The 24,298-nt window shown below is 43.5% G+C and overlaps 1 protein-coding gene across 1 annotated transcript in view; it reads right to left on the bottom strand.

Annotated features, from left to right (window-relative positions):
* Window positions 1–23,636, bottom strand: part of npr1a (natriuretic peptide receptor 1a) — a 54,929-nt gene extending 31,293 nt beyond the window's left edge. The window contains exons 1-4 of the mRNA XM_077008402.1: window positions 22,616–23,636; window positions 20,632–21,392; window positions 4,208–4,395; window positions 1,908–2,021 (exon numbers count right to left, since the gene is read on the bottom strand). Of these exons, the coding sequence (XP_076864517.1) occupies window positions 1,908–2,021; window positions 4,208–4,395; window positions 20,632–21,361 (1,032 nt within the window). The 5' untranslated portion in view covers window positions 21,362–21,392; window positions 22,616–23,636. The remainder of the gene's footprint in view (window positions 1–1,907; window positions 2,022–4,207; window positions 4,396–20,631; window positions 21,393–22,615) is intronic.
* Between the last annotated feature and the right edge of the window lie 662 nt (window positions 23,637–24,298).

Genomic DNA, 24,298 nt, shown 5'->3' with positions numbered 1-24,298 from the left:
CTCTCTCTCTCTCTCCTCTCACTCCCTCTTTCACTGCTAATGGCTGTGAGTTGCGGACACCCACGCCCGGCCCTGTCAGTGCTGCAGTGGGGTGTTCTCCGCAGGGGTGGCCTGTGGCTGCTGCCTGCTACGTGCACACCCACAGTGTGTGTGGCGGGTGGGGGCGGGTGGTAGACACTCTATCAGCCTCCAGACGATCCTCCCTCATTAATATCAACCACCAGCAGCCTGCCTCTATGTACCGCACTATAAAACGCTGTTTATCGCACTTTTATCAGGGTTTGCCAGTGGAACAAAATCATTCAACAGGTGCTGTAGATTAAAGGCAGATTCCTTGTAATAAAACAAGCGTATATTAATGGATATTGGAGTAGATTGGCAGGTGTTTGTGTGTGTGTGTGTGTGTGTGTGTGTGTGTGTGTTTTATGCAAAGAACACTTCCAATTAACAGCTCTCCACAGGGAGTATGGGAAGGCACCCAAGACTAACAGGCTGCTGTAGTAACCTCTTCACCGGCCACAGTCATAGCAGAGTCCTCATTAGCTATCCAACACACACAATGGACTTCACATACACTTCACTGCAGAGGATGAGTGCAGCCACACCCCCTTACTCCTGGATCACTGCTGAGGAGACGAGGGATGAAGAGAAGAGGAGGAGGAGTGAGGAAGAGAGAAGAGAGGAGGAGGAGTGAAGAGAGGAAGAGGAGTGGGGTGTGACGGACGCAGGATGCCACACCCCCGAAAACTCCCCCAGTGCAGCAAAACTGTGAGAGAAGAGGCCCTCTCTCAGAACGAAGCCCACAGAGGGAGACGTCTTTAAAAAGGCCCAACATGAAATCCATGCATGTTGAATTAAGAAGGGGGTTTGAATAATGTTTGGAACAGGTAGCTGACCCACACACATTTTAAACAACTCTCTCGGCAAGATACAATGCTGGGATAAAGCTCCTTTAAGCACCACCTTACAATCCATCCATCTAATAGAAGGTGATTCAGAAGGATTTCAGTATGGGGCTCTGGTTCATTAGCTTTCACTTTCCACTTCCAAAGCACACAGTGACTGATAATAACTCTTGATAGCGGCTCTTTTACCACCCACGGGGGACTTGGGGAATGTTGTCTTAACTTCTACCAGGCGTTCAGCGTGCTGGTTTAATGATGTTGTGTGTTCTGAGCAGGCTGGTACGCTCAAAGGACAGTTGACACCAGTAATACGCAAAATGGCCTAATCTTATAAATACAGCATTCTGAGAGGACCACTGGCAGCAGATATGGCCATTCCTGGCAGGATGGGACCGCACATGAGACACTGTATCTCATACAAACACAGCGCCCACCACAACCAGCTGCATAATCACACAATCTGTTCCAAGTAACCTAAATGCAGCACGAGCTTTAGAACCGTCCCAGTGTGATCCATTGTTTTGAGATCAGCAGACTTAAATAAATAAACAAACACACACACACACACACACACACACGCACACACATGCACACACACACACACACACACACACACACACACACACACACACACACACACACACGCACGCACACACACACACACACACACAGGCATTTCAACGGTTATGAAATGTGCAAACCCCTCTCCCTGCATCATTCCAACTTTTCTGTCAAAATAAGTTTCCTGTAAGGAATTTCCTATAAGGAACGTCATTACCGTGGCCAAAACCTACCAATGACTTAATAAACATGAAATGAGTTGTTTTTAAAGCTGACTAATAGCACTTGTGAACTCTTGCACCAAATGACATTCCAGCTTGGCCTCAGAAATGGTTCTCATTCTAGAGAAGCTGCGCAAACATAGAGCAGCTGTTTGCGCTCAACGCGAGGTCAGCGGGGTCACGCGGAGAGAAGTGGGGTTGTGGCTTTACGTTGCCTTACCAGAGAGTCTTCCACGGTGAAGTTGAACATTTCCTTTGCGTCTTTCTTCAGCCTTGACACGAAGTCTTTGTATTCGGGGTTCTGGGGCTCTCTGTAGGTCAATATCTTCACACTCTGAAAGAACACAAGGGGGAAAAGCCCCACAACCAGTGTGGTTCGGAGGGCGGTCATGTTCGTGTTAGCAAAATTCTTCCTGTTCCGATGACAACCAAATCATTCTGACATTAGCAGCAAGCTCATGAGAAGTTAAAACTAAAGTATCCAGGGTTAAGCTCTCCTGGCCTATTACTTAGTTATTAATCTTAAAGTATGTTATGTAATAATGTTGCTATTAAAGTATGTGATTAGTAATACTTGTTCTCTCATCACAAATAAGCGAATCTGAAAAGTATGCAGATAGTAGAGGAAGGACTTTGGATTCCCCGGGAGGCTTTGGATAATCATGATGGGCACAGTTAGTCACAGTTAGTCACTGTAAGTCACAGTTAGGCACAGTTAGTCACAGTTAGTCACTGTAAGTCACAGTTAGGCACAGTTAGTCACAGTTAGTCACTGTAAGTCACAGTTAGGCACAGTCACAGTTAGTCACTGTAAGTCACAATTAGTCACTGTAAGTCACAGTTAGGCACAGTTAGTCACTGTAAGTCACAGTTAGTCACAGTTAGTCACTGTAAGTCACAGTTAGGCACAGTTAGTAACAGTTAGTCACTGTAAGTCACAGTTAGGCACAGTTAGGCAAAGTAAGTCACTGTTAGTTACAGTTAGACACAATTAGTGAGTTAGGTGTAATTAGGTACCGTTAGGCCATTGATCTTAACTGATCCTTCTCTTTCTCCTATTTATATTTCTTTTTAGCAGCAACTAACAAATCAAATGGTGGAGGTCAAACTCCCAAACTGGACACACCGATATCATTATGGCCACACGGCATCACGGTGCTCAAGGTCCATAACGGCCAACCAGACCCTCACTAACAGGAATAAGCAAAACACCCCCCCCCCCCCCCCTTTCTGGTTTGGTTCTGAGGCTATGTTTGCCTCAGGGGCAGCTGCCAAAGCCCAGGGAAACGGGAAAAGCTTGGGCGTTCATCAGCCCGAGCACACTTCAGACGCACACATCTCTCCGTGCCCTACTTACGCCACGACACACACCGGGCAGCCGGGAAAAAAGCAACCAAGGCGAAATACAGCCAAGTAAGTTACAAAACACAACAAATATGTTTGTTTTTATATGTGATTTCCCACAGCAGCGACGGGACCGCGAGACGAGCCCAGCTGGGCCCGGCGGCAGACGTCTGATCACCTTCCAGTGCTCACGCCTCCGTCACACAGCCAGGTGCCCTGTGAACGTCACACACAGGCTGGCCTGTGACACAGGGCCGGGGACACAGAATGCTCACAAGGCCGCATCGCACAGAATTAAAGCCGTTTCTTTAGATTTAAAGAGAAAAGGATGATTATGTCCATAAAAGCCTTGACGCTTACAAATTGAAGTGAAGATGGAAATTAACGTTGGCTTACAGCTTGGCACTTAGGTACAGACTAGAGCAGTCACATGTAATACAGGCACTCTTTGCAATCTGAAATTTAAATTTCATGTTTAAAGGACTAAATACTGGTTTTGTGGTTAGTGGAGCACTTTTGTGCTTTTGGGCTAATGGATTATTCCCATTCATCAGATACATCAGTACATGTGCTTGCAGCAGTGAACTGCTCTCCACAAACGTTAGTTGATAACACTAAACGCATGCGTCCAGTCTGAGTAGGATCTCAGCAGGGATCAAGAGGCTAAATCTCCCAGCAGGCCTGAACTCCTCTCTCATGTCAGCACTGAAGCGGGCGATTGCTCGTAGAGACAAAATCACAAAGTGTTATGGCACATGCAACGAGGATTATTTATTAAACTTTCATTAAACTTTACTTAAACTCTAAGACAATAGAAAGACAAGCTGGCAACTCAGACGGCTCTCTGATGAATCTCTAGGCTCCCTGTCATGACACTCATGTCATGTCTCTGTCACTGCATCCCCCTTCAGTTTAACCTCCTCATCCACAAGCAATTTTAATGACTTATTAATCCTGATGCACATTATTCAGTAACTTCTGTGAATGATTTAGTGACAACACTGAAACTAATACCAAAATGATGTGCTGTAGTCACACTGGTTAATAATGAGAGACTAGACCCGCTTGTGGGCTGTTGGAGTGGCGGGGGTTAAAGGTCAGCCTTTCTGAAGTTTCACACACTTATTAAGGTTGTAGAAGTATGGCGTGTGACTGTGACGGTCGAGCAGCTCACACCTGGAAGGCCTCTTTGGCCGCCTGGTCGTCAGCGTCTCCTCGGGCCCAGGGTTTCGCCGGGTGGCCACGCAGGCTTTCTCCAAAGAGGTCGATGAAGAAGAAGACATACTCCTCCCGAGGAAGTTTCTGCTTCGAGAACTGCACCATCAGCTTCCGGAACGTCTCCCACTTACAGCAGACGTACACCACTGCAGTCAAGAGTGGAGAGGAAGGTTCACAGCAGGCAGACGCCACCGCAGTCAGAGCACAGACTAGTCACTGCATTCTCTGCAGATGTACACGTCCACAGACGGAGCATGGGTAAACACTTTGGGCCAGATTCATAAAAGATAAAACATGTATTCCTGTTCAGAGTTACTGTGGCAAAAATGTGTTTAATGATGTCAAATTTCTGCTGTGCACTCAAGGTGAAAACCACAATAAGCCCAATCAAAAACACTATGTAAAAAATTTAGTGCATTTGTAACTTCCACCAGGATGGGAACTGCACAGTTATGCAAAGTTAATACATTTTCTTTCTAAAAATCATGACAGAGCAGCAAAATGGTATCTCTCCTCTTCAGAGTTCCTTCATCAGGAACATCAAAGTTTCCTCTTCTGAACACCTACTTCTGTATTTTTTAAGGCATAAGTTTGTGGCATTCTGAGGTCCTGCTCAAACAATCACCTTCCTCTTTGGGTACACCTACTTGTTCAATTGCAAAGTTTACCATCATGTTCAAACCAAATAGACCAGTTCTTACAAATGATTTTAAATAAAGTTGTTGGTTTGTTAGTTACCTAAATGCAGAAACATTTTGCAGAACTTTGTTGATAGCTTGAATATATGGCCAAACACTGTTCCAGAAAACATCATCAAATGTACATCAGCTTCTCACTAGGACATTTACCGCCATACAGATTTATTATGTTCTATTATGTTATGACATGCAAATATTGACAAAATGCTATAACACCATATATATAATTCAAACGGTAAAATACGTCTGTAGTCCAGAAGGGAGGAAACGTGTTACTGCAGTGCTACTTACTGATAAGGCAAATGTTACATTTGGTGATGTGTTTTGTGGGCTTAGCACACACACCTCTCATAGCTGGATTTCTATCACATTACGCTTTCTATTCTGCGGTTCAGCCACAGGGTACCTCTTCAACTTTGCATTACTTCTTTACTTTTTTATTGGCTGTATTTATTGACATCCAGCTGGTGTATTCGGGCATTCTCGAAGGTCTCGTTTTGCTGTACAATATTGTTGTGGTTTGTTTACGGATAACCAGGAAGTCCAGGAGGAAGAGACATGGTATTGTGCTTTTTGGGTTGTGCCAGTCTACATGGAAGAGAGTTCCTAAAACCCCCATGACAACCTGTATGCCATATAGTAAATAAACGTACATGGTGTAAATTATATTTACATGCTCCAAGCTCCGCATGTGTGAACACAAAGATACAAATGTGTGCCATTAACTATATAAAATGGGTAACATATACATACAGATCACTTATGATTTTACCTTTTGCATATAGGTGTGTTAGCAAATCTTCATTCACATAATGTCTGTAGAAGATAACCAGAGACCTGTTCTGCGTAGCACTTAAAGGTCACATCCGACACAACATCCAGCGCTTCCAAAAGGTTTAGGAAGCACTCTGGTGCCCCATGCAAGACGTTTCACGTCTAAATTACACATCCAAAATCAAGAGTTCCTTGTTTGTGCACAGATGGCACATAGAGGAGCAACGAGTGAACTTAGTCTGGCTCTTTGGTCTTAACTGTCTAACTGGGGTCAAATCAGCACTGCAATTAAGGCCAGACACGACTCCTAATGAGACACCTAACGAGGTACGGCACTCTGGACCTTTAAAACCCACATGCCCAAGCTGATGCTAAGTACAAAACAGAAAAAATGGCACAGATTGTTCCTTCATTTCATACTGTGATTGTTATGCTTACACCTTTTTTTTTATTAAAAATATATTATTTTTATAGTATAGGATCTGTTTTTGTGTAGTACAATGAAAAACTAGATAACAAACATAAATGTATATGATGAATATACATATTGATATTATATGAAGAATATATTAAATATGCAAAGAATATCCATATGAATATTATATGAGAAGTATATGAAGTGTCACGGTATGGAGGCCCCCTACCGGCTGCCTCTGTCAGCAGCGGCAGTATTTTTGTGACATCTTTGTGACATCATGTTCATGCCTCAGGTGGGCGTGGCCCATTAGGAAACCTGATACCTGAGGGTCATTTTTCTGTCTATATATGTCTTGTCTATGTATGAGTTGACTGCTGGTTATTGCATCTTTTTTTGGATTGCATTTGGATTTTGAGTGCACTTTATCCATCAAATCCTCCATTTTCCCCGAGACTTGCGTGATCGCTCGTCACATGAGGAATATTCCAAACAAGGGAGCTCTACAGTTTATCTGTAGTATTTGTTGTATCTGGAGTTTCCTGTAGTTAAGGATGTGGTGAAAATTTCAGTCCACATGATTACCATGGAAACAATGCTTTAGATAAAGAATGATGATGGATAACCAAAACCCAACATACTCTAAACCTTTTAAAAATCTAATCATCAAATCATTTTGCATGCTTTTTGTATATGAAATACTTTGAAACAGGGATTGACAGAGATCCAGAATAGAAACAGAGAGAGAGGTAAAGGGAGCGGGTGAGTGATACAGGAGACAAAATTAGGCTTTTATTTGAGCCTAATTTGAGCTTTTATTTATATTTTACATTTTGCATTTTATGTCTGCTCTGTCACATTCCACTCCTCATTCTCACTACACTTTCTGCTTCCTGTCACTTTCTCTTCCTGTCACCTGCTCTTCCTGTTACCTTCTCTTCCTGTCACCTTCTCTTCCTGTCAACTTCTCTTCCTGTTACCTGCTCTTCCTGTTACCTGCTCTTCCTGTTACCTGCTCTTCCTGTTACCTTCTCTTCCTGTTACCTTCTCTTCCTGTCACCTTCTCTTTCTGTCACCTGCTCTTCCTGTTACCTTTTCTTCCTGTCACCTTCTCTTCCTGTTTCTTGCTCTTCCTGTCACCTTCTCTTCCTGTTACCTTCTCTTCCTGTTTCTTGCTCTTCCTGTTACCTTCTCTTCCTGTCACCTGCTCTTCCTATCACCTTCTCTTCCTGTCACCTGCTCTTCCTATCACCTTCTCTTCCTGTTACCTGCTCTTCCTGTTACCATCTCTTCCTGTTACCTGCTCGTCCTGTTACCTTCTCTTCCTGTTACCTGCTCTTCCTGTTACCTTCTCTTCCTGTTACCTGCTCTTCCTGTTATTTGCTCTTCCTGTCACCTGCTCTTCCTATCACCTTCTCTTCCTGTTACCTGCTCTTCCTGTTACCTTCTCTTCCTGTTACCTGCTCTTCCTGTCACGTTCTCCTTCTGTCACCTGCTCTTCCTGTCACATTCTCTTCCTGTCACCTGCTCTTCCTGTTACCTTCTCTTCCTGTTACCTGCTCTTCCTGTTATCTGCTCTTCCTGTCACCTGCTCTTCCTGTTACCTTCTCTTCCTGTTACCTGCTCTTCCTGTCAACTTCTCTTCCTGTTACCATCTCTTCCTGTTACCTTCTCTTCCTGTTACCTGCTCTTCCTGTCAACTTCTCTTCCTGTTACCTTCTCTTCCTGTTACCTTCTCTTCTTTTTACTTGCTCTTCCTGTTACCTTTTCTTCCGGTCACCTTCTCTTCCTTTTACCTGCTCCTCCTGTTACCATCTCTTCCTGTTACCTGTTCTTCCTGTCAACTTCTCTTCCTGTTACCATCTCTTCCTGTTACCTGCTCCTCCTGTAATCTGCTCTTCCTGTTTATCCAACATTGTATATTTCCATGCTACACAGTAAGCAGTAAACAAGAACATGTAGTTTGTCCGAATACATAGTATTAATTATACTGTACGTCTGAATTACATACTGTATCGGGAAACATTTTGAAGTATATCAACGTATCCTATCCCATGGTTCTTCTGGAGCACTTGTCTCCAGAGACATTGGCTGTGTTTTAAATAGCCCACTACTACATACTACACACATACTACTAATTGGGCCCCAAATCAATATGCTGTATGCAGTATGCAACCAAAATAAATTTTTCCAGAACACAAAAGATGACTTACTAATTACAAAAATGGTGGAGAGCAGCGAGTTTACAACCAGAAATAATAAACATTCAAAATGTTATGAAATGAGTTGGTTTAGAACAGCTTTATATTAAAATAGATAAACAATCATTTGACACTCGCTCTCTGCTGTATGAACAGTGTCAAAATGTGCTGATGCGGCCAGCTTATGTGTTTTCTCACGTAAAATATTTCGGATGATGTAAAAATGCTGCAGGTCATTTTGGTTTTTCTTTCGTTTTTCTTAAAAGCCGTTGCGCTATGTGAACTAAAGGGGGTTGCAGGCGATTTGTCTTGGCGCATCAATTTGAAAGATCACGTGACGAAGTTCAAAAGTCATGGGTCGTTCACTGTAATGGTAAAGTCACGTGAGGCAGTGAGCACACAGTACAATTGCGTACTGAAAAATCCTACTGCTTTACCGGTCAGGCAGTGCGTACTGAATCTAATGTATACTGCTCAACACTAAAATAACACATCCTAGATCTCAATTAATAAAAATCTTTGAAATCAGTCGAAAATCTCTCATTTCTACCTGTTGTCTGTTCCATTTGCACAAGAGCAGTTGAAATTGATTCACAATCAGTGTTGCTTCCTATCTGAACACGAAGTGTGGATGACTTGGAGTTACATTGTGTTGTTTAAGTGTTCCCTTTATTTTTTTGAGCAGTGTAGTTTAATCCAGTTACTGCTGTGATTATAAGATCAGCACAATCTGTTTCTAGTGCGCTGCGTTTAAGTATATTGTATGCTCCGTCTAAGTATCTAGTGTGCTCCGTTTAAGTATCTAGTGTGCGCTGTTTAAGTATCTAGTGTGCTTTGTTTAAGTATCTAGTGTGCTCCGTTTAAGTATCTAGTGTGCTCTGTTTAAGTATCTAGTGTGCTCTGTTTAAGTATCTAGTGTGCTTTAAGTATCTAGTATGCTCTGTTTAAGTATCTAGTGTGCTCTGTTTAAGTATCTAGTGTGCTTTGTTTAAGTATCTAGTATGCTCTGTTTAAGTATGCTATTTCAGATGCAGTCGTGCTCTTCTTGTCACCTGCTCTTCCTGTCACCTGTTGCAGCTGTTCTGAAGACAGCCGTTATTGCACAGTAATTTTGTAAATAATTGATCGGTGAGGAGCTCATAATGGCAAAACACTCCATGCTGCACCTGCACCCGTTGCCATGGTGCTTAACCAAAGATCTACTTTCATTCTTTCATTCTTTCATTCATTCATTCATATATATATATATATATATATATATATATATATATATATATATATATATATATATACACACACACACACACACACACACACACACACACACACACACACACACATCATATATCATCAGCATCAGTGGTTCTGGAAAGGGACCATTTTCATCCATTACATGTATAGCACCTGAATACAGCATCTTTCTGAGCTGTTGCTTAGTAACTCCTAGTTTAGCTGCCAGATCTCATCTCCCAGTTTGGCTCCGAGATTAGCCCCTGGATCGCATCTTCCATATTACCTCCCAGATCACAAATCCTAGTCTGGGTGCCAGATTATGTCCCACATTATATCTCAGAGATTAACCCCCCTGATCACATCTCCCAGATTAACCCCCACATCTCCTCTGCTCAGTTTCTTTACAGTCTTATTACCCCCACACCTCCATACTTTTTTATTAGCTCTGAAAACAGTTATTGGTCTTACACACAGATTTTCACACATCACTACTAATATTGGAAAGTGTTTGGATTGTTGACTTACTGAAATATCACTCGTCTTTTTATCTTTCCTTTCCTCACTGCTTTGGGATTGCGAGCGTGTAACATTTGTTGATATTTGGCAGAATTCTTCCTCCCGCACGGACGGTTTCCTGCTTGAGCTGTCTGCCACAGCACGCCAGAACGCCGCGGCTCAACTCCAATGCTCAACAGTTTGCGTAAGAGCAACAACGGTGTTTCTTTCAGCATGCAAACTGCTGCTTATTTTCATGCATTCTTACTCCAAACTCAGGAATCCAGAGCAGGATCCTGGGGACGCTAAGAGGTTGTAAGCACTCGATATGTCAGAAGAAATGCTGAGTTCTGCCTCATATTTGTTATAGCAAAAACATGCACGACTTCACTCTCTCGTACTTCTAAGAGCTCCGTACAAACACTGAGATAGTGGGCACACATAATTTCAGCAATCATCTGGAAATCTTGCTCAGATTTGCCTGGTGATTGGTGGAATGGGTGATTGCAATCAAGGCACGAGTATAAGAGCGGGCTGGCCACATCGTTAGTGCTGTTAAAAGGTGCACATGGGAAGTGATCAGCAGTGCTATTACAGTCAAAAGTGACCACATAGCTATTCACAAGTGTAAGAGATGATACACTCACAGCAGACTCCCCACCGCCCACCCCAGATTAGCCAGCATCAGCTAACAGGTAACGCCACATTAACAGCGCTATCAGCTGTCAGGTAACTGGCTCAACTGCTCAGTAACTGGTGTGATTATAAGATCAGCGTAGTCCAAGAGAGATGTAAGACTCACTGAAAATTATCTGGGCTCAATCCAGTCTGGATGGAATACAAACCGCATTAAACAGCAGAGAGTGAATATGGCTGTTGTTTAATGGAAATGCCCGATGGACACCACATTATCAATTTCCTTTTCTCTGATAGCAGGAGTTGATGGCATGAAATCCATCCATCCATCCATCCATCCATCCATCCATCCATCCATCACTAGAATGACTATAAACAAGTTAGTTCTGATAGGAAATTTGGCTAATGTCTTTGATTTCCCATTGCTGCATCTCACACTATCACTCCCTAGCACACTATCACTCTCTAGTACACTATCACTCTCTAGCACACTAGCACTCCCATCACGTTCTGTTACCCCGGCGTCATTTCATCGTTTCTTCTACGATGAACCCGGAGATATCTTATGAAGTCATCTTCAGCATCCACCAATCACAGCCACAACCCACCTCCAGACCTCAAACAGCTTAACAACTGCCAAGGCTTAAAAGAGCTCAAAGAATTTACCTTAAAAGCAGCATTTTGCATGACACACAAACTAAACCTCCCCAGAGAGAAGCTCCCAAGCTTTAAAAAGCCCAGTAACCTGTTGTGTCTGCCCACGAAATTGTCCTCTTTCAACAATGTCTGCTTGGATAGATTAATGAGCAACCGGTGCCTGTGAAGGAGGGTCCCCTTGACCGTTCAAGCTGGGTTATTGTTACATTCGGAGTTTTGCTAGCCTAGTCAGCATGCATTTGCACATGTTCCAAAGCAAACCCCACCCATGGAAACCCAAGCAGACAGCACTGTTACACACAGACAGTCCTGACGTAGTGCCCGGTCAATCAGGCACATCCGAGCCACCATTTCTTTAATATAGAAAAAAATTATATTTAAGGCCGAAATATTAACACACACCGCCGAAAGGGGTTCTACATATATGCGGCCATACTCTCATTTTCATCATCCTCATATAAAGGCCTGGGACTGGTCTGAATCAGCCTTTGTGCGTTACATGTCCATGTGTAAGTGGCTTAGATGTGTAACCCATCCAGAGAGCCAAAGACAATTTAGAGTTGGCTTTTCACCCCTGCCCCACCCCAAACACCACCCCCACCCCACCCACCATCCCACCCCCCCAATAACCACCCCCCCACCCCATCACACACACTTCTCTCAGTGTCCTCGGAATGTTATTAGCCGCTGCTTCTGATGAATAGCCTCCCGGTGTCAAGCCATAAGAATTAATGATCTGCAGAGCGGTTTACAGGAAAGCCAGGGGAAAAGGGACTTTGGTTTAATTAAATCTGGGAGGTGGGCAGCCAAGTGTGACTCTGTCAACATGCCGTGTGCACTCCGAAATCTGCACTCGAATGGAGAAGGAACCCTCCACGCAGCTGACGTACATTTTTACAAACTGCAAATTGAGGATGGGTGGATGAAGAGAGGGACGACGGCGAGCGTCACTGGACGGGTCCGTTTGTGTTGGTTTAGTCAAGTCAGGAAAGGATGGAATGTTCAAAGAAGAATGTACGTCACACCCAGGCCACTGGTCACAAATCTAAAGGAGAAATCTATAATAAAAAATAAGAAATTACTAAAAGCAAAGCTCATGTTTAAGACGTTAATCAGAATCCAAATGTTCTGAAATGTTCCAAAAGATGTGGCATAGTGGCGCTGTTCTTTGACACGGTGGGATGCTGGCTGGGTACTACCTAATCCTGGGGCATTACAGGTCACATGGGTCTGAGAGAACTGTGCTAAGAGAAATTCAAACACTGCTTACTGTCAGTGGGATCCTACGTGATTATTTCCTGCACTGACCAAGCTAGTGCCAGAGCTGGCGGAAGAGTCGTTTCCCCCCAAACTAAACTGCCCCGCACGGGCGAAATGCTGCCTGTCGCCACACAGAACCCTAACCCAGACCAGATCCCACCTCACGGGCCCGGAGCTGCTTCACACTGATGGATTACTGATCCGTGTTTATCTGTATTCTGTGTTGATCTGTATCCTGCTCCATTCAAAAGGTCTCCAGTTATTTTATGGAGACTAAACGTCTATTGTCATTGATGGACACCCAGTCCCAGGTCTGACAGTGTTTGCCAACGTAAATCCCTGCAGCTCCAAAACCCGCATGTCTCAAATGGGGCTGATTAACATCATCTCTGTTTCGGTCACCAAGGGCAACAGATGGCCCCATTTATTGGAAGTGACTGAAACTGCAGGTGTGTTTGCCAGACATCTCCCTCTTGCTCTCTCACACACGTCAAACTCAACCTTATCAAATGTTATAAATCAGGCAGATTAGGGCTTAAGAGTGTGTGTGTTTGTGTGTGTGCTTGTGTGTACGTGTGTGTGTGTGTGTGTGTGTGTGTGTGTGTGTACATGTGTGTGCATGCATGCGTATGTTTGTGGATGTTATTGTATGTTTGTGTATAAATAACACTCAAGCATGCACACACACACACGCACACACACACACACACACACACACACACACACACACACACACACACACACACACACACACACACACACACACACACACACACACACACAACTCAAATAGTTTTTGTTGGCAACTGGTTACATATGCAGTCCCATCTGTTAGGAAACCCAGTCCTGAGACTTCAAGAGTAGGTATTAATGAGTTAATGAGTAGCCTATAATTCATTCAGATTATTTTTAAACATATTTATTTTACATACAGTATACCTCACTCATGTGCAATCCTAAAAATAGTAATGCAGTCTTCGTTGTCATTCACATTCAATCAGTCATTCTTCTTTATGTTGAACTCTGTAGGCGAGTACTTGGACACACATCCTACAATTCATGCTTCAAGCTTCGGCATTTTGTTTTAGTCCAAAAGTGTAGCAGCAAGACAAATGTTACAAATAGCACTGATCAAAACTCAGCTTCAGTTCTAACAGACGCTCTTGGTGATAAATTATAAGTTACAATGCAATTCTATAGCCCACACAACACCTATCCCCATGATAGGGAACTCAGTAACTATGTGGATAACCTCATATTTGACTTGCTCCTCCTGTGTTCTTGGACTATTCTCACTTCTACCTGAGTATTTATTTCACTGAAGCGACTCTCCCCGACTCTGGAGACAATTAACCCTGAACTCTTTTCAATGTGGGTGAGAAGCATCTCTACATTCTATATCCCATCACACGTGGCGTGAAAAGCTACACCAGTGGATATTGCACTCCCGTCAGGCACTACAATCGGCCCGACAAATGAGATATGAATTACAGTCTGGAGGAAAAGTAACAGAAATGTTAAAATGAAAAACGTATGCTCGCCCCTTTATTGCGGTATAAAGCATTCTGGCAGGTCTGTGATAGGTTTGACCCTACGCATATCTCAGTAGTGCCTGGTAAAACGCCGATTCAACACTCGTATTGGCAGGAGAATCACCCGTGCTGAAGCATACACATCGTTTCATTCGCGCGATCAGACATGCAAATGTAGGTGTCTGTGATCTACTGGATTTCAGACACGTAAGGCAGGTGGGATAGTAACGTGTCGTAATGGAGTGTGTCTGTGTGTGTGGATGGTGTACTCTCCCGTGGACAAGTGCCGTAGATGGAGACATACTGTTTGTTTGCACGAGTGCTTGGACATTAGATTATGCTTCGACGTTATACAGGAGAGTACACAAATGTGTGTGTGTGTGTGTGTGTGAGATCGTCCATGTGAGTGTGTTCTATTACTCCCTGACAGTTCACAGGTAACAGGTCACGTACCCCTCAATACACCCCTCCCCCCACTCGCCTCGACCCACCTACACACACTCGCACAGATGTTCCCTGTCACCATGGAAACACTGGCTCCAGTTCTTAGCTTTTCGGTCATGGCGACAGAAAGGTAGTATTTTTAGGGGTTCAGGCCTGTCCTTCACACAGGATGGAGAAAGCAGGGGTCTCAGAAGCAGCCGTACCCCTAGAGGAGAGGCGTGACTCCTGGGGTGTCTCCTCTCCCAGGGTCCCTTGTTTCTCACGTTCCCTCGGGTACCACGTCACCACCACTACAGCGAGCCACGCCGCCAAGAACTCGCAAAAGAACCGAGTTCCCACACAGCGGCAGGAATGGTGCGCACCGCTAATGAAGAGATGAGGGAATGTATGCACTTTAGATCAACACCAGCATGTAATTAAAATGGAGAAAAAGATTTCATATCGATGTGATTTCGCCCATGATCCCCGAGGACACGCTGCCATGATTTTCTTCTCTCTTTCAGTGTCTCTCTCTTTCTCTAAGGCACATGTGTGCAAGCACGCACACACACACACACACACACACACACACACACACACACACAGGTACACGTAACACCCCCAGCTTTGATTTAGCAAATGGAGCAGTGATAAACACACTACAGCCCCACACTGTAATGCAATCTTGGACTGCAACTTGCCATGCGGTTTGAATTAGCCTCCCTGTGTCTCCACACAACACAAAGAACCAGTATTCACATCCTCAAAATGGGACCTAATAGAGAACCTGAAATCACTCTGTTCCACCCATGATCCACCTGGGAAACTCCCACCTCTTCTTAGTCTGATCACATGGATAGAAAGGCAGGAAAATAATGAAAGGATTTCCCTGAAAGAGGGAGAAAGGAAGAGAGAGAGAGAGAGAGAGAGAGAGAGAGAGAGAGAGAGAGAGAGAGAGAGAGAGAGAGAGAGAGAGAGAGAGAAACCCAGTCGTATGCAGGACTGATTCCTGAGCGTGTTGTTTTTAAAGACCATTCAAACATTTTCGAGGCTTCTATAGTGGACTATTGGTTTTGTGTTTACCTCTACACCACATAAGCGTACCGTATTTATTACTCTCCATATACTCATGGTAAAGCATGAGTAGACTACACTGAAAAAAATAAAGCATTGGCTCAATGTAATAAAACTGAATTAATCAATCACACGATTTTTTTTTCATTGACTCAATCTAAAACACTAAATTCATGACTAAATGAATTTATTACATTGAGACAATGCTTTATTTTTTTCAGTGTACCATGAGTAGTTATGCAACAACCAACATAAGAATAAATCCTGGTACATCCTGGTGCCAGAAAGCTATCATGTTGTAGTTAAGGTCAAAGGTCACCACTACTAAGTCATAGCAGTGTGGATTCCCTGGACACTCTTAGGAACACTGTCACGTCTAGTGTTTTTATTTCTGTAACTGATCTAATTCAACTCGTTAAGGGCTTGATAATTAGTGAATTAGTTTAATCAGTGTGCATGGCAGCAGGGCAAGCTCGGAGGCGTGCCGTGCTGATGCATTCTGGGACTGCTGTAAGCATGGCGACAACAGGGTCAAAGTGACTTCAAGCTTGAAGGTCATAAATATATTTCCCCGAGTTCAAAGTCAAGAATGCACAAGCTGACCTGCATGCTTGAGCATGTGGTTGAGAGCGATACACTTGGTTTTAGAAATGGATCACCCATAATCAGGGCCTGAAATTCAATTTTCAAAATGAGTGGGAATTTCCCTCCTTAAATGTGTCACATAAGGGGGATTTCTACATTTTGGGGGGATACTACTGGTGAGCTTAAATACAGGTCTTGCTGTGCTTCAACAAGATATACATTGAACTATATACACTGTAACCTGTCTCTTGGGTCTTCTCTGCCCTTTCTTTTCAGTGCTGCTGTATGAGAGACACTAGCCGAGTGGCGACTTAAAGTCGACGTTTTGTAGCATCGGCTGGTAAAAGGCACAGCACCGTACATTTTACAAATCGAGCAGCTCATTTCTCCGCTATTAAGCCAAGGATATGTTCTTGGCCAGTTGGCCTGAAACTTATCTTTGGACTGCTGCTTTAGTTTACTACCGTCACCTGTCTGAATCCTGAGGATTAGCTTCGTCAACGTCACCGCCGCTGCTGTTTGTGCTGGTCCGCTCGGGTTCCGGTGATATTTTCTGAGCGGGTTCAGTTTCAGATGATGGAAATTTGCGTTTTAGCCAGCGCTCCATGTTTGCGTGCCTCTAGTTCGTATCAGTGACTGTGTTGGTTCTGATTTGTGGTGGCTCAATCCCGCACTGAAATTCACGCCCTGCCATAATAATAATAATAATTTGACACTGAGCAATTACCAAATTCTGAAAAAATAAACTTAGGAGGAGCATTCTTAATTATAAAAAATCTTTGTAGAATTAGTTATTTTTAAAACATAAAATAATTTTTAATCACTGATAAGCAAGGAATCAAACAAAATACAATTGTAAAAAAATACAGAGACTCTCAACTTTCAGAAGTCTGTGTACATCACTTGTGAATCAGCATTTATCTAATCTGAATACCTCAGTCCCTTGAGCTAGTCAGAATGAGGGTCAAAGGGTCAAAGGTCACAGAAGTATCAGTGTATTTGGGTCATGCTGTGTGAGTGAGAGTGGGGATCCTGTCCCTCAATCTGGATCTGATTAGCTCATGAATCAATTCCCTGGTCCCCACTGCAGAGGCCTGGTCAATAACACGTACAGGCCCCATACCCACACTAGTCCCCAGACCAAAAATAGGGTCATAAACCATCGCCAAGAGGAACAAAAGTCAGGACAAAATTATGTTTTTCAGGAAATATCTACCAATCATGAATGTCAACAGGCTGTTCCCTTATTAAGGCAAAATGTGGCCCATCAACCTCTGCTGAGCGTGAGATGTACTGAACAAGAAATATAGTCAATCGGGAAACAGTTACAGATTTACTGCTGTGGCTTAGAGTCTGGGAATGATCGTTGTTAACGCAACAGCAGAAGAAAAACGAGGAAATTAAGAGTAATGAAGAAACCCAAGAGAGATTTTATTAATTTGAATTAAAATATATGATGTTACACAATTTTAACACAAATCTGGTTGCTATAAGGCAAATGGGTCAAAATGTACCTGGACCTGGTGACGAGTACTCTTGTGATTCATTTGGTGAGCAACAATGACTCACAAGTGATAGTTCTGTGGGATGCACTATGAAACCAGATTGGTCCTGATGCTAAATAAGTCTCAACTCTTGCAGATTCTAAGCCATGAAACTATGAGGATGATGTTTCTGGCTGTTTGGTCACTGTAGGGAGGAAACGCCACATGTTAACGCATGTAGCTGTAGTATCTGGGTTGGATAAGCCTAAGCTCTGATTGGTCTATGACCACTCGAACCCAGAAGTCCAGTCCAAAGAAAAAGGAAGAATCCCGTGTAAAAGTCCTCTCAGTATTCAGCCATTCTGCTCTTCTTTATCTGGCTTCGAATTTAAGAAGCCTCGGGAGCCAATCAGCAATATCTATCCAGAGAGCAAAACTGGTGAATTCAATTTACAGAGGCACAATTTATGTTAAATTGGTAGCCCTGGGGGTTTGAGTAAGTTTAAGCAAAGACACACTGATACTTAAAGTGGACAAAACATATCTAACCCTAATTAAGCTAGCAGAATGTGAACGTGGAAAGATGCCTAATATGAAGTATATAAAACCTTTCACAATTGTGACATACAATTAGTCAGTAACAGCATTAAAGCGTTTGAATTTAATCACCTGATTGCGACACACACCTTATATTCAGGATTCGTATCATTGTTACAACACTATTGCCTTGTGCAACAGATAGCTGACAGAATAGATGTGTGTAAAATGTAAACTACAAACAGGATGGCAACAGTTCCTGTGTGTACAATAGGGAGACCGCAGTGATGTGGCTCCATGTTCGGTGCGAATGGCTATGCTGTATGAAGCAACACTTTCCTCCACAGTATTCTCTCTTTTTCTCACTCTCTATCTCTCCCTCGTTCTCTCTCTTGCGCTCCAAGAGGTGCCGAAGGCATGTGGGCATGTGTGTGTGTCATTAGGAAAGAGTGAGGAGGAGTGTGTGTGTGTGTGTGTGTGTGTGTGTGTGTGTGTGTGTGTTTGTGTTGACTAAGAAGATGGCATGTGCTGGTTGGTATTTCTAAAACACCTCTCCCCTTGAAGGTCTTGGCAGTGTCTTATGCTTTAGCCTAACCAGATCCATCTTTCTGCAGCTCAAGAGCCAGTCACACACAGACACACACGCACGCACGCACGCGCACACACACACACACACACACACACACACACACACACACACACACACACACACACACACACACACACACACACACACACACACATATGTACACACACACAGATGCGGAGCTCAGATGAGACAGCCCAGAGTTACTCATACAGAACTGACACACAGAAAGAGAAAAGTGATAGAGGTAAAGAAAGACAGACAGAGAGAGAGAGAGAGAGAGAGAGGGATTGGTGGACCTGTCTCATCATCTTCAGTTCTAGCACGAGGCCCTGGGGATAGGTAGGAAAAGAAGAGGCAAGTGAAGAGATGAGGAGAGAGAAAAAGAAAGCAGGAGGGTGAGAGCGAGAAAGAGAGAGATAGAGCAAGAGAGAGAGAGACAGACAGAGAGAGAGAGAGAGAGAGAGAGAGAGAGAGCGAGAGAAGTGTATGTATTGCCAGTATGCTGTCTTTGTACTCTGATAATTGGTTACATGTACTTTTGTCCAATTATGTAATTGGAACAAGGAGAAATGGCGTTCCCACCACGTTCCCAGAGAGCCAAGGATTACTCTTTCAGCTGTTATCCTGCATTTCCCAGAGTTTTTCTCAACAGCATCTTTACCTCTGAATTCTCTGTGTCTATTATGTAGTTAGACTTTCTTTTTGTCTCTCATTTCATAACTGTGTCTCAGGTTTCATGTCTAATGTCACTATTTCACAATTCTGAAGGACCTATTAAATATTCTTAATGGTGTACCAGAAGAGTCATCAGGAACTGGGTCTCTGTGCACTCCACTTGTGCAGTTCTTCAGAATACTCACAGTGAAATAGGCAGCACCAGAACACATGACACCGGACATGAAGAATTAGGAATAAGGTCATAAGGTCAATAAAAAGTCCTTAAAGAACATAAATGATTGGTTCAGAAGAAAAAAACAAAGACTATCAAGCTAACCACAAACATTATTGATCTGAAGTTTGAAGGAACCATGGAGTCGTGGCCCCACCACAAATTCTTACAGATGCACACAGAAGACTTGTTTCCATTCGTTTACACTAATAAAGTGTCTGATGACTGCATTTGCTAGAAAGGCTAAAGATGCTGAAACCCATTGACATGAGGGAGAGTCTTAAATACAGCATCCATGTTTGTATGTAAACATAGACTGAGATCATAGACCAAAGACAGTCTTAAATGAACAGTTAGCTGCATACTAAGCACTAGCTTTAGTGTATGCTAATTTCATATATAGTCATTAGCATCTATGGTGCAGCTATACCTTTAATACATTACATGAATAACGTAAAAATAGCACTAAAGTGAGACTTTTGTAAGTACAGCTTAGAAATTCAGAATATATATATAAATATATATATATTTTTTAACATCATTAATAAGTGTCCTAGTGGAATTTTTAGTTGTTTTTTTCATTTATTTTATTTAGTTTCATTTTAGTTTACTTTATCATATTATAGTTATATTATGGCCTGTTGGAATGCAGTCACGCAAATCTGAAATTGTAAATATAAAACATGATCCTATGCTATTACTAGTTCTGACATTACTGTTATTGTTATTACTGTTATTATTGTTATTGTTACTGTCGCTACTTCAAGATGTTTTGCTCCTCAGAGAATCCTGATCATCAAAACACATACGTCCTGCAGGTATAAACACATGCTTATAAAACTGCAGATATTAACACATAGAAATCACCACCAAGCAAGAGTCAGCCCACGTCACACTCACCGCGGGCTTGCTGCCTGATATCGTTGATGAGATCTGCGTACGGCACTGGCTCGGCGTCCTCGTTGAACACCATGTCCACCGCGGTGATGTTGTCCGCCCGCATCTCCGTGTAGGGGCCCTCCACCGCGAAGTAGCACGGCCGGTCGTCGTTCTTCTTGTCGTGGAACATCAGCATGGCGTACCTGTGCCAGCCGAAGCCGTGGTGCATCCGTGCCACGAACTCGCCCAGCTTTTTGTGCGTGGGACCCGTGTTGGTGATGGACGAATACATGTTGAAGCCCAGCGCCCGGGCGCCGGCTGTCACCATGGGAACCTCCCAGTGCGTGGTGAACCGGGCCACGGGCGAGGAGGCGTAGTCGCACCCCGGCCCGATGAAAGCCCACGGGTTATGAGCGAACTTCAAATCCACGGCGACAAGGGGCGCCACCGAGTCCGAACACAGACCCTCCTTGTTCTCGCTGCTGCTAAAGACCAGCTGCATGTGGTGGCCGGGCAGCAGGGTTGGGTCAGAGTTCACTTTCTCCAGAGCCCAGTGGAGGGCGGGGCCAACGCGGGGCCACGCCCATGGGTACTCTGTGTTGTGCAGAGGTAAGATGACAGCCAGAGTGATGTTCCTGAGAGAATGCGGGGCTCCAGGGTCCGGCCGGTGCTGAAGGAGCGGGCCCACCTCCATAACCCCCACAGATGCTCCGGTGAGCAGGAGCATTAAAGATATCCACAGTGGAGTCATCACACCTCAGCCGGGCTCCAGCACTACGGTCCTGAACACATCAAGAGAGGCACTTAGGAGCAACACACTCACATCACAACAACTTGTCTTACTTATTTTGTTTTTTTAGTTTCACATCACTGGACAGGACATAAAAATAGCTGTTCCCCAATGGAATTTTTGTGTAAATGAGAGAAAATCATATAACAGAAGATTCAATGTGAACTATGCATAGTGGGATGTAAGCAGGTACAAATGTCTTGTAACTGACAATTTTTCTGCCTTGCCAGTACCGTTACAATAAAGCAACTGAAAAGAGAGAGTTGCTTTTATAATAACTCAGCATGTATTAATGTTATTATTCAACATTAAAAGAGTAAAATAGGGTTAAATACACCCAAGAGTAAAACACACCCCAAAGTTAAACACTCCACTGGGTGTTACAATCTCCAGGGTTAAACACTCCCAAGGGTAAAACACTCCCAGGGTAAAACACTGCCAGGGTTGAATCAGGAGTGTCCAAATATTCTTTGAACACTTTTCTTCACATCAGTCAGCTAAAATATTTGTTGAGAATTTCATTTGTTCAGTCAAAGCTATTCAATTCTATATTGGTCATGATTTTTATCACGCATTCATGTAGTGTAATACGTTTTTGAAGTAAAAGTGTTTTCAGGAAAAATGTGATTGCTTACAATCAATATAATGGGTTTAATATTAACTCATGCGTCTTTCATGTATACTATTAATTTGTACACAATTGTATATGATTATGCAGTTTTATGAGATTTAAGAAAATGAATTTAAGAAAGTGTATTTTTTAATGTATGTTAAGAACAGTGACAAACGCTCCATTTCACTGTTATACAGATGTCCTCAACATCATTTCAGACGTCCCTTAGCATGTTAGGTAACACACCTAAGTGTGTGGTGTAACTTGTATCTTCATTTGAGACCATTTTGTCCATATAATGGGGTGTTCGGGTTTGCCCCACTAATTCTTTTCTCAAAATTATACTAAATACAATAAATAAATCGTCTTTTGAAAAATTCGTTGGCCTGCAGAAAGTGTGCACACATCTATTTCTTGTGAAACTTTTGTTTTTGCAGACATTTTTTTTTATTTCATAAGGTGGACACGTTTCCTTATATTGTATCTTATCACACAGACACAACGGAGACTAGTCACGATAACTGAAACCACGGGTCCTTTAAAAAAACTTCAGCAGTCTACATCTCAAATATATTAATCGAATATTCGATTCAATTATTTACCTCAGATTCAACAGTCACTTGTCGCCATGTTTCGTCGTTTTTTGACCCCTATAGGAATCCACGGGGAATGTCGGTCTGCTACCAGTAATAACGTCCTTCTTCTCGTCTCAGCCAGAAGAAAATGCCGAATCGTTGATACAGAATCGAGCGAGGCACGTCGCAGGTGTATGTGCGAGAAAAGACACACCGAGATTTTAGTATCTACTGCAGAAACTTTGGTGAAAGTATCAAGGAACTGAACAGAATTACGTGTCCCTGCTTCTAGCTCCTTATTCTCGTTTTTTATCTCTTGTAAGCGTCAAATGCGAGGATACTGCCACAACCTCCGCAAGTCCTCACTATGAACTGAAGGTGCAGTTCGATGCGAGATCTTTGACGTACATTCCAGGAACTCCTCGGCTTCTTCTCGCTTGTGTGAATACAAGCCGATGGAGAAGTTGAAGTATAAGCATACGTAGAGATCCGCTGGGATTATCACCGTCCGATGCCTTACGCCTTGGTATCCAGTAAGTCATAGAGACAAGCCGCAGATTTAGGAGAAGACGTGAAGTATATTTTGCGGTGATTCGTTAACCGGGGATCGTTCACGTTTTCTAGCCGTGCGACGCTCGGGAGTCTTTGGAAAACCTCGGACCAAACGACGGCGTGAGGGGGAGATGGAGTGGATGTGTGTGTGTGTTTGGCTCTAGGATGGTGATGATGGTGTGTGTGTGTGTGTGTGTGAGGGGGCGGATATTTCATAGTGGTTTTGTTTTGATTTATGCTCATATTTACATAGCTGTATATTTCTCACGTGAATGCCTGATTTGATGTCTCAGTTCTGATGATTTGTTGTCTTATATGTGTTTATTCGTCCGTCACATGGTGGTTTGGGAGGGCAGCGGAGCTAAACTCGGACCTAATCATTACCTGACCGTGCTTGGGTAAGTGAGGACCTCTGTGGTTTAGAGAGGCTTTTGGACAGTGTTTGGTTTGGGGAGGAATTCCTTCTCCTGCCTCCAGTGTTTCAGCCACATGCTTCTCTTCCTCTCCATTGTTCTATGTTTTTTCCCGCTTCCTCTCAATTAAAAGGTGCTATTTTTGTTGAGTCCATTAAGGTTTTATTGGCTCCCCCCCCCCCCCCTCGGGTTTCTCCTGCTTGTCTCTGGACGGCTCGTCTTGCGCTGTGCTCAGCAGCGTTCTCCTTAACAAACAGCACTCGGATCGATACAGCCGGGGCCGCTGACCCGGGCGCGGCGTGTCACACGGCCACTCTGAGTCCAAATGGGGAGAGACTTGAGTGGGCGGAGTCACGGTGTCCTGCTGTGTTCCTGCTCTCAGCCTTGACAGGAGGGCGTGTCACTCTGTGCTCTCCTTTTCCTTCCAAACACCCCCACCTACAATGTCCACTGGTCTAACTCTCCTTTTTTCTTATCCTGTGCCCTCTGAATAAATGTCTCTCTCTCTCTCTCTCTCTCTCTCTCTCTCTCTCTCTCTCTCTCTCTCTCTCTCTCTCACACACACACACACACACACACACACACACACACAGCTATAAATCGCTTTAAGTGTTTGTCAGAAGTGAACACCATATGTTTCATTTGCAGATGGGCATGTGAGTGAATCAACTGAAGCACTGCTTTAAAAGCAAAGACAACTACACACCTTAACGTGCATCAGATGTTCAGTACCACACAGCAGGCT

This window comes from Brachyhypopomus gauderio, chromosome 6 (genome assembly GCF_052324685.1).
Source record: "Brachyhypopomus gauderio isolate BG-103 chromosome 6, BGAUD_0.2, whole genome shotgun sequence".
Taxonomy (NCBI): Eukaryota; Metazoa; Chordata; class Actinopteri; order Gymnotiformes; family Hypopomidae; genus Brachyhypopomus; species Brachyhypopomus gauderio.
Note: the sequence above shows the minus strand (reverse complement) of the source record. Positions and strands in the feature narration are given on the sequence as shown.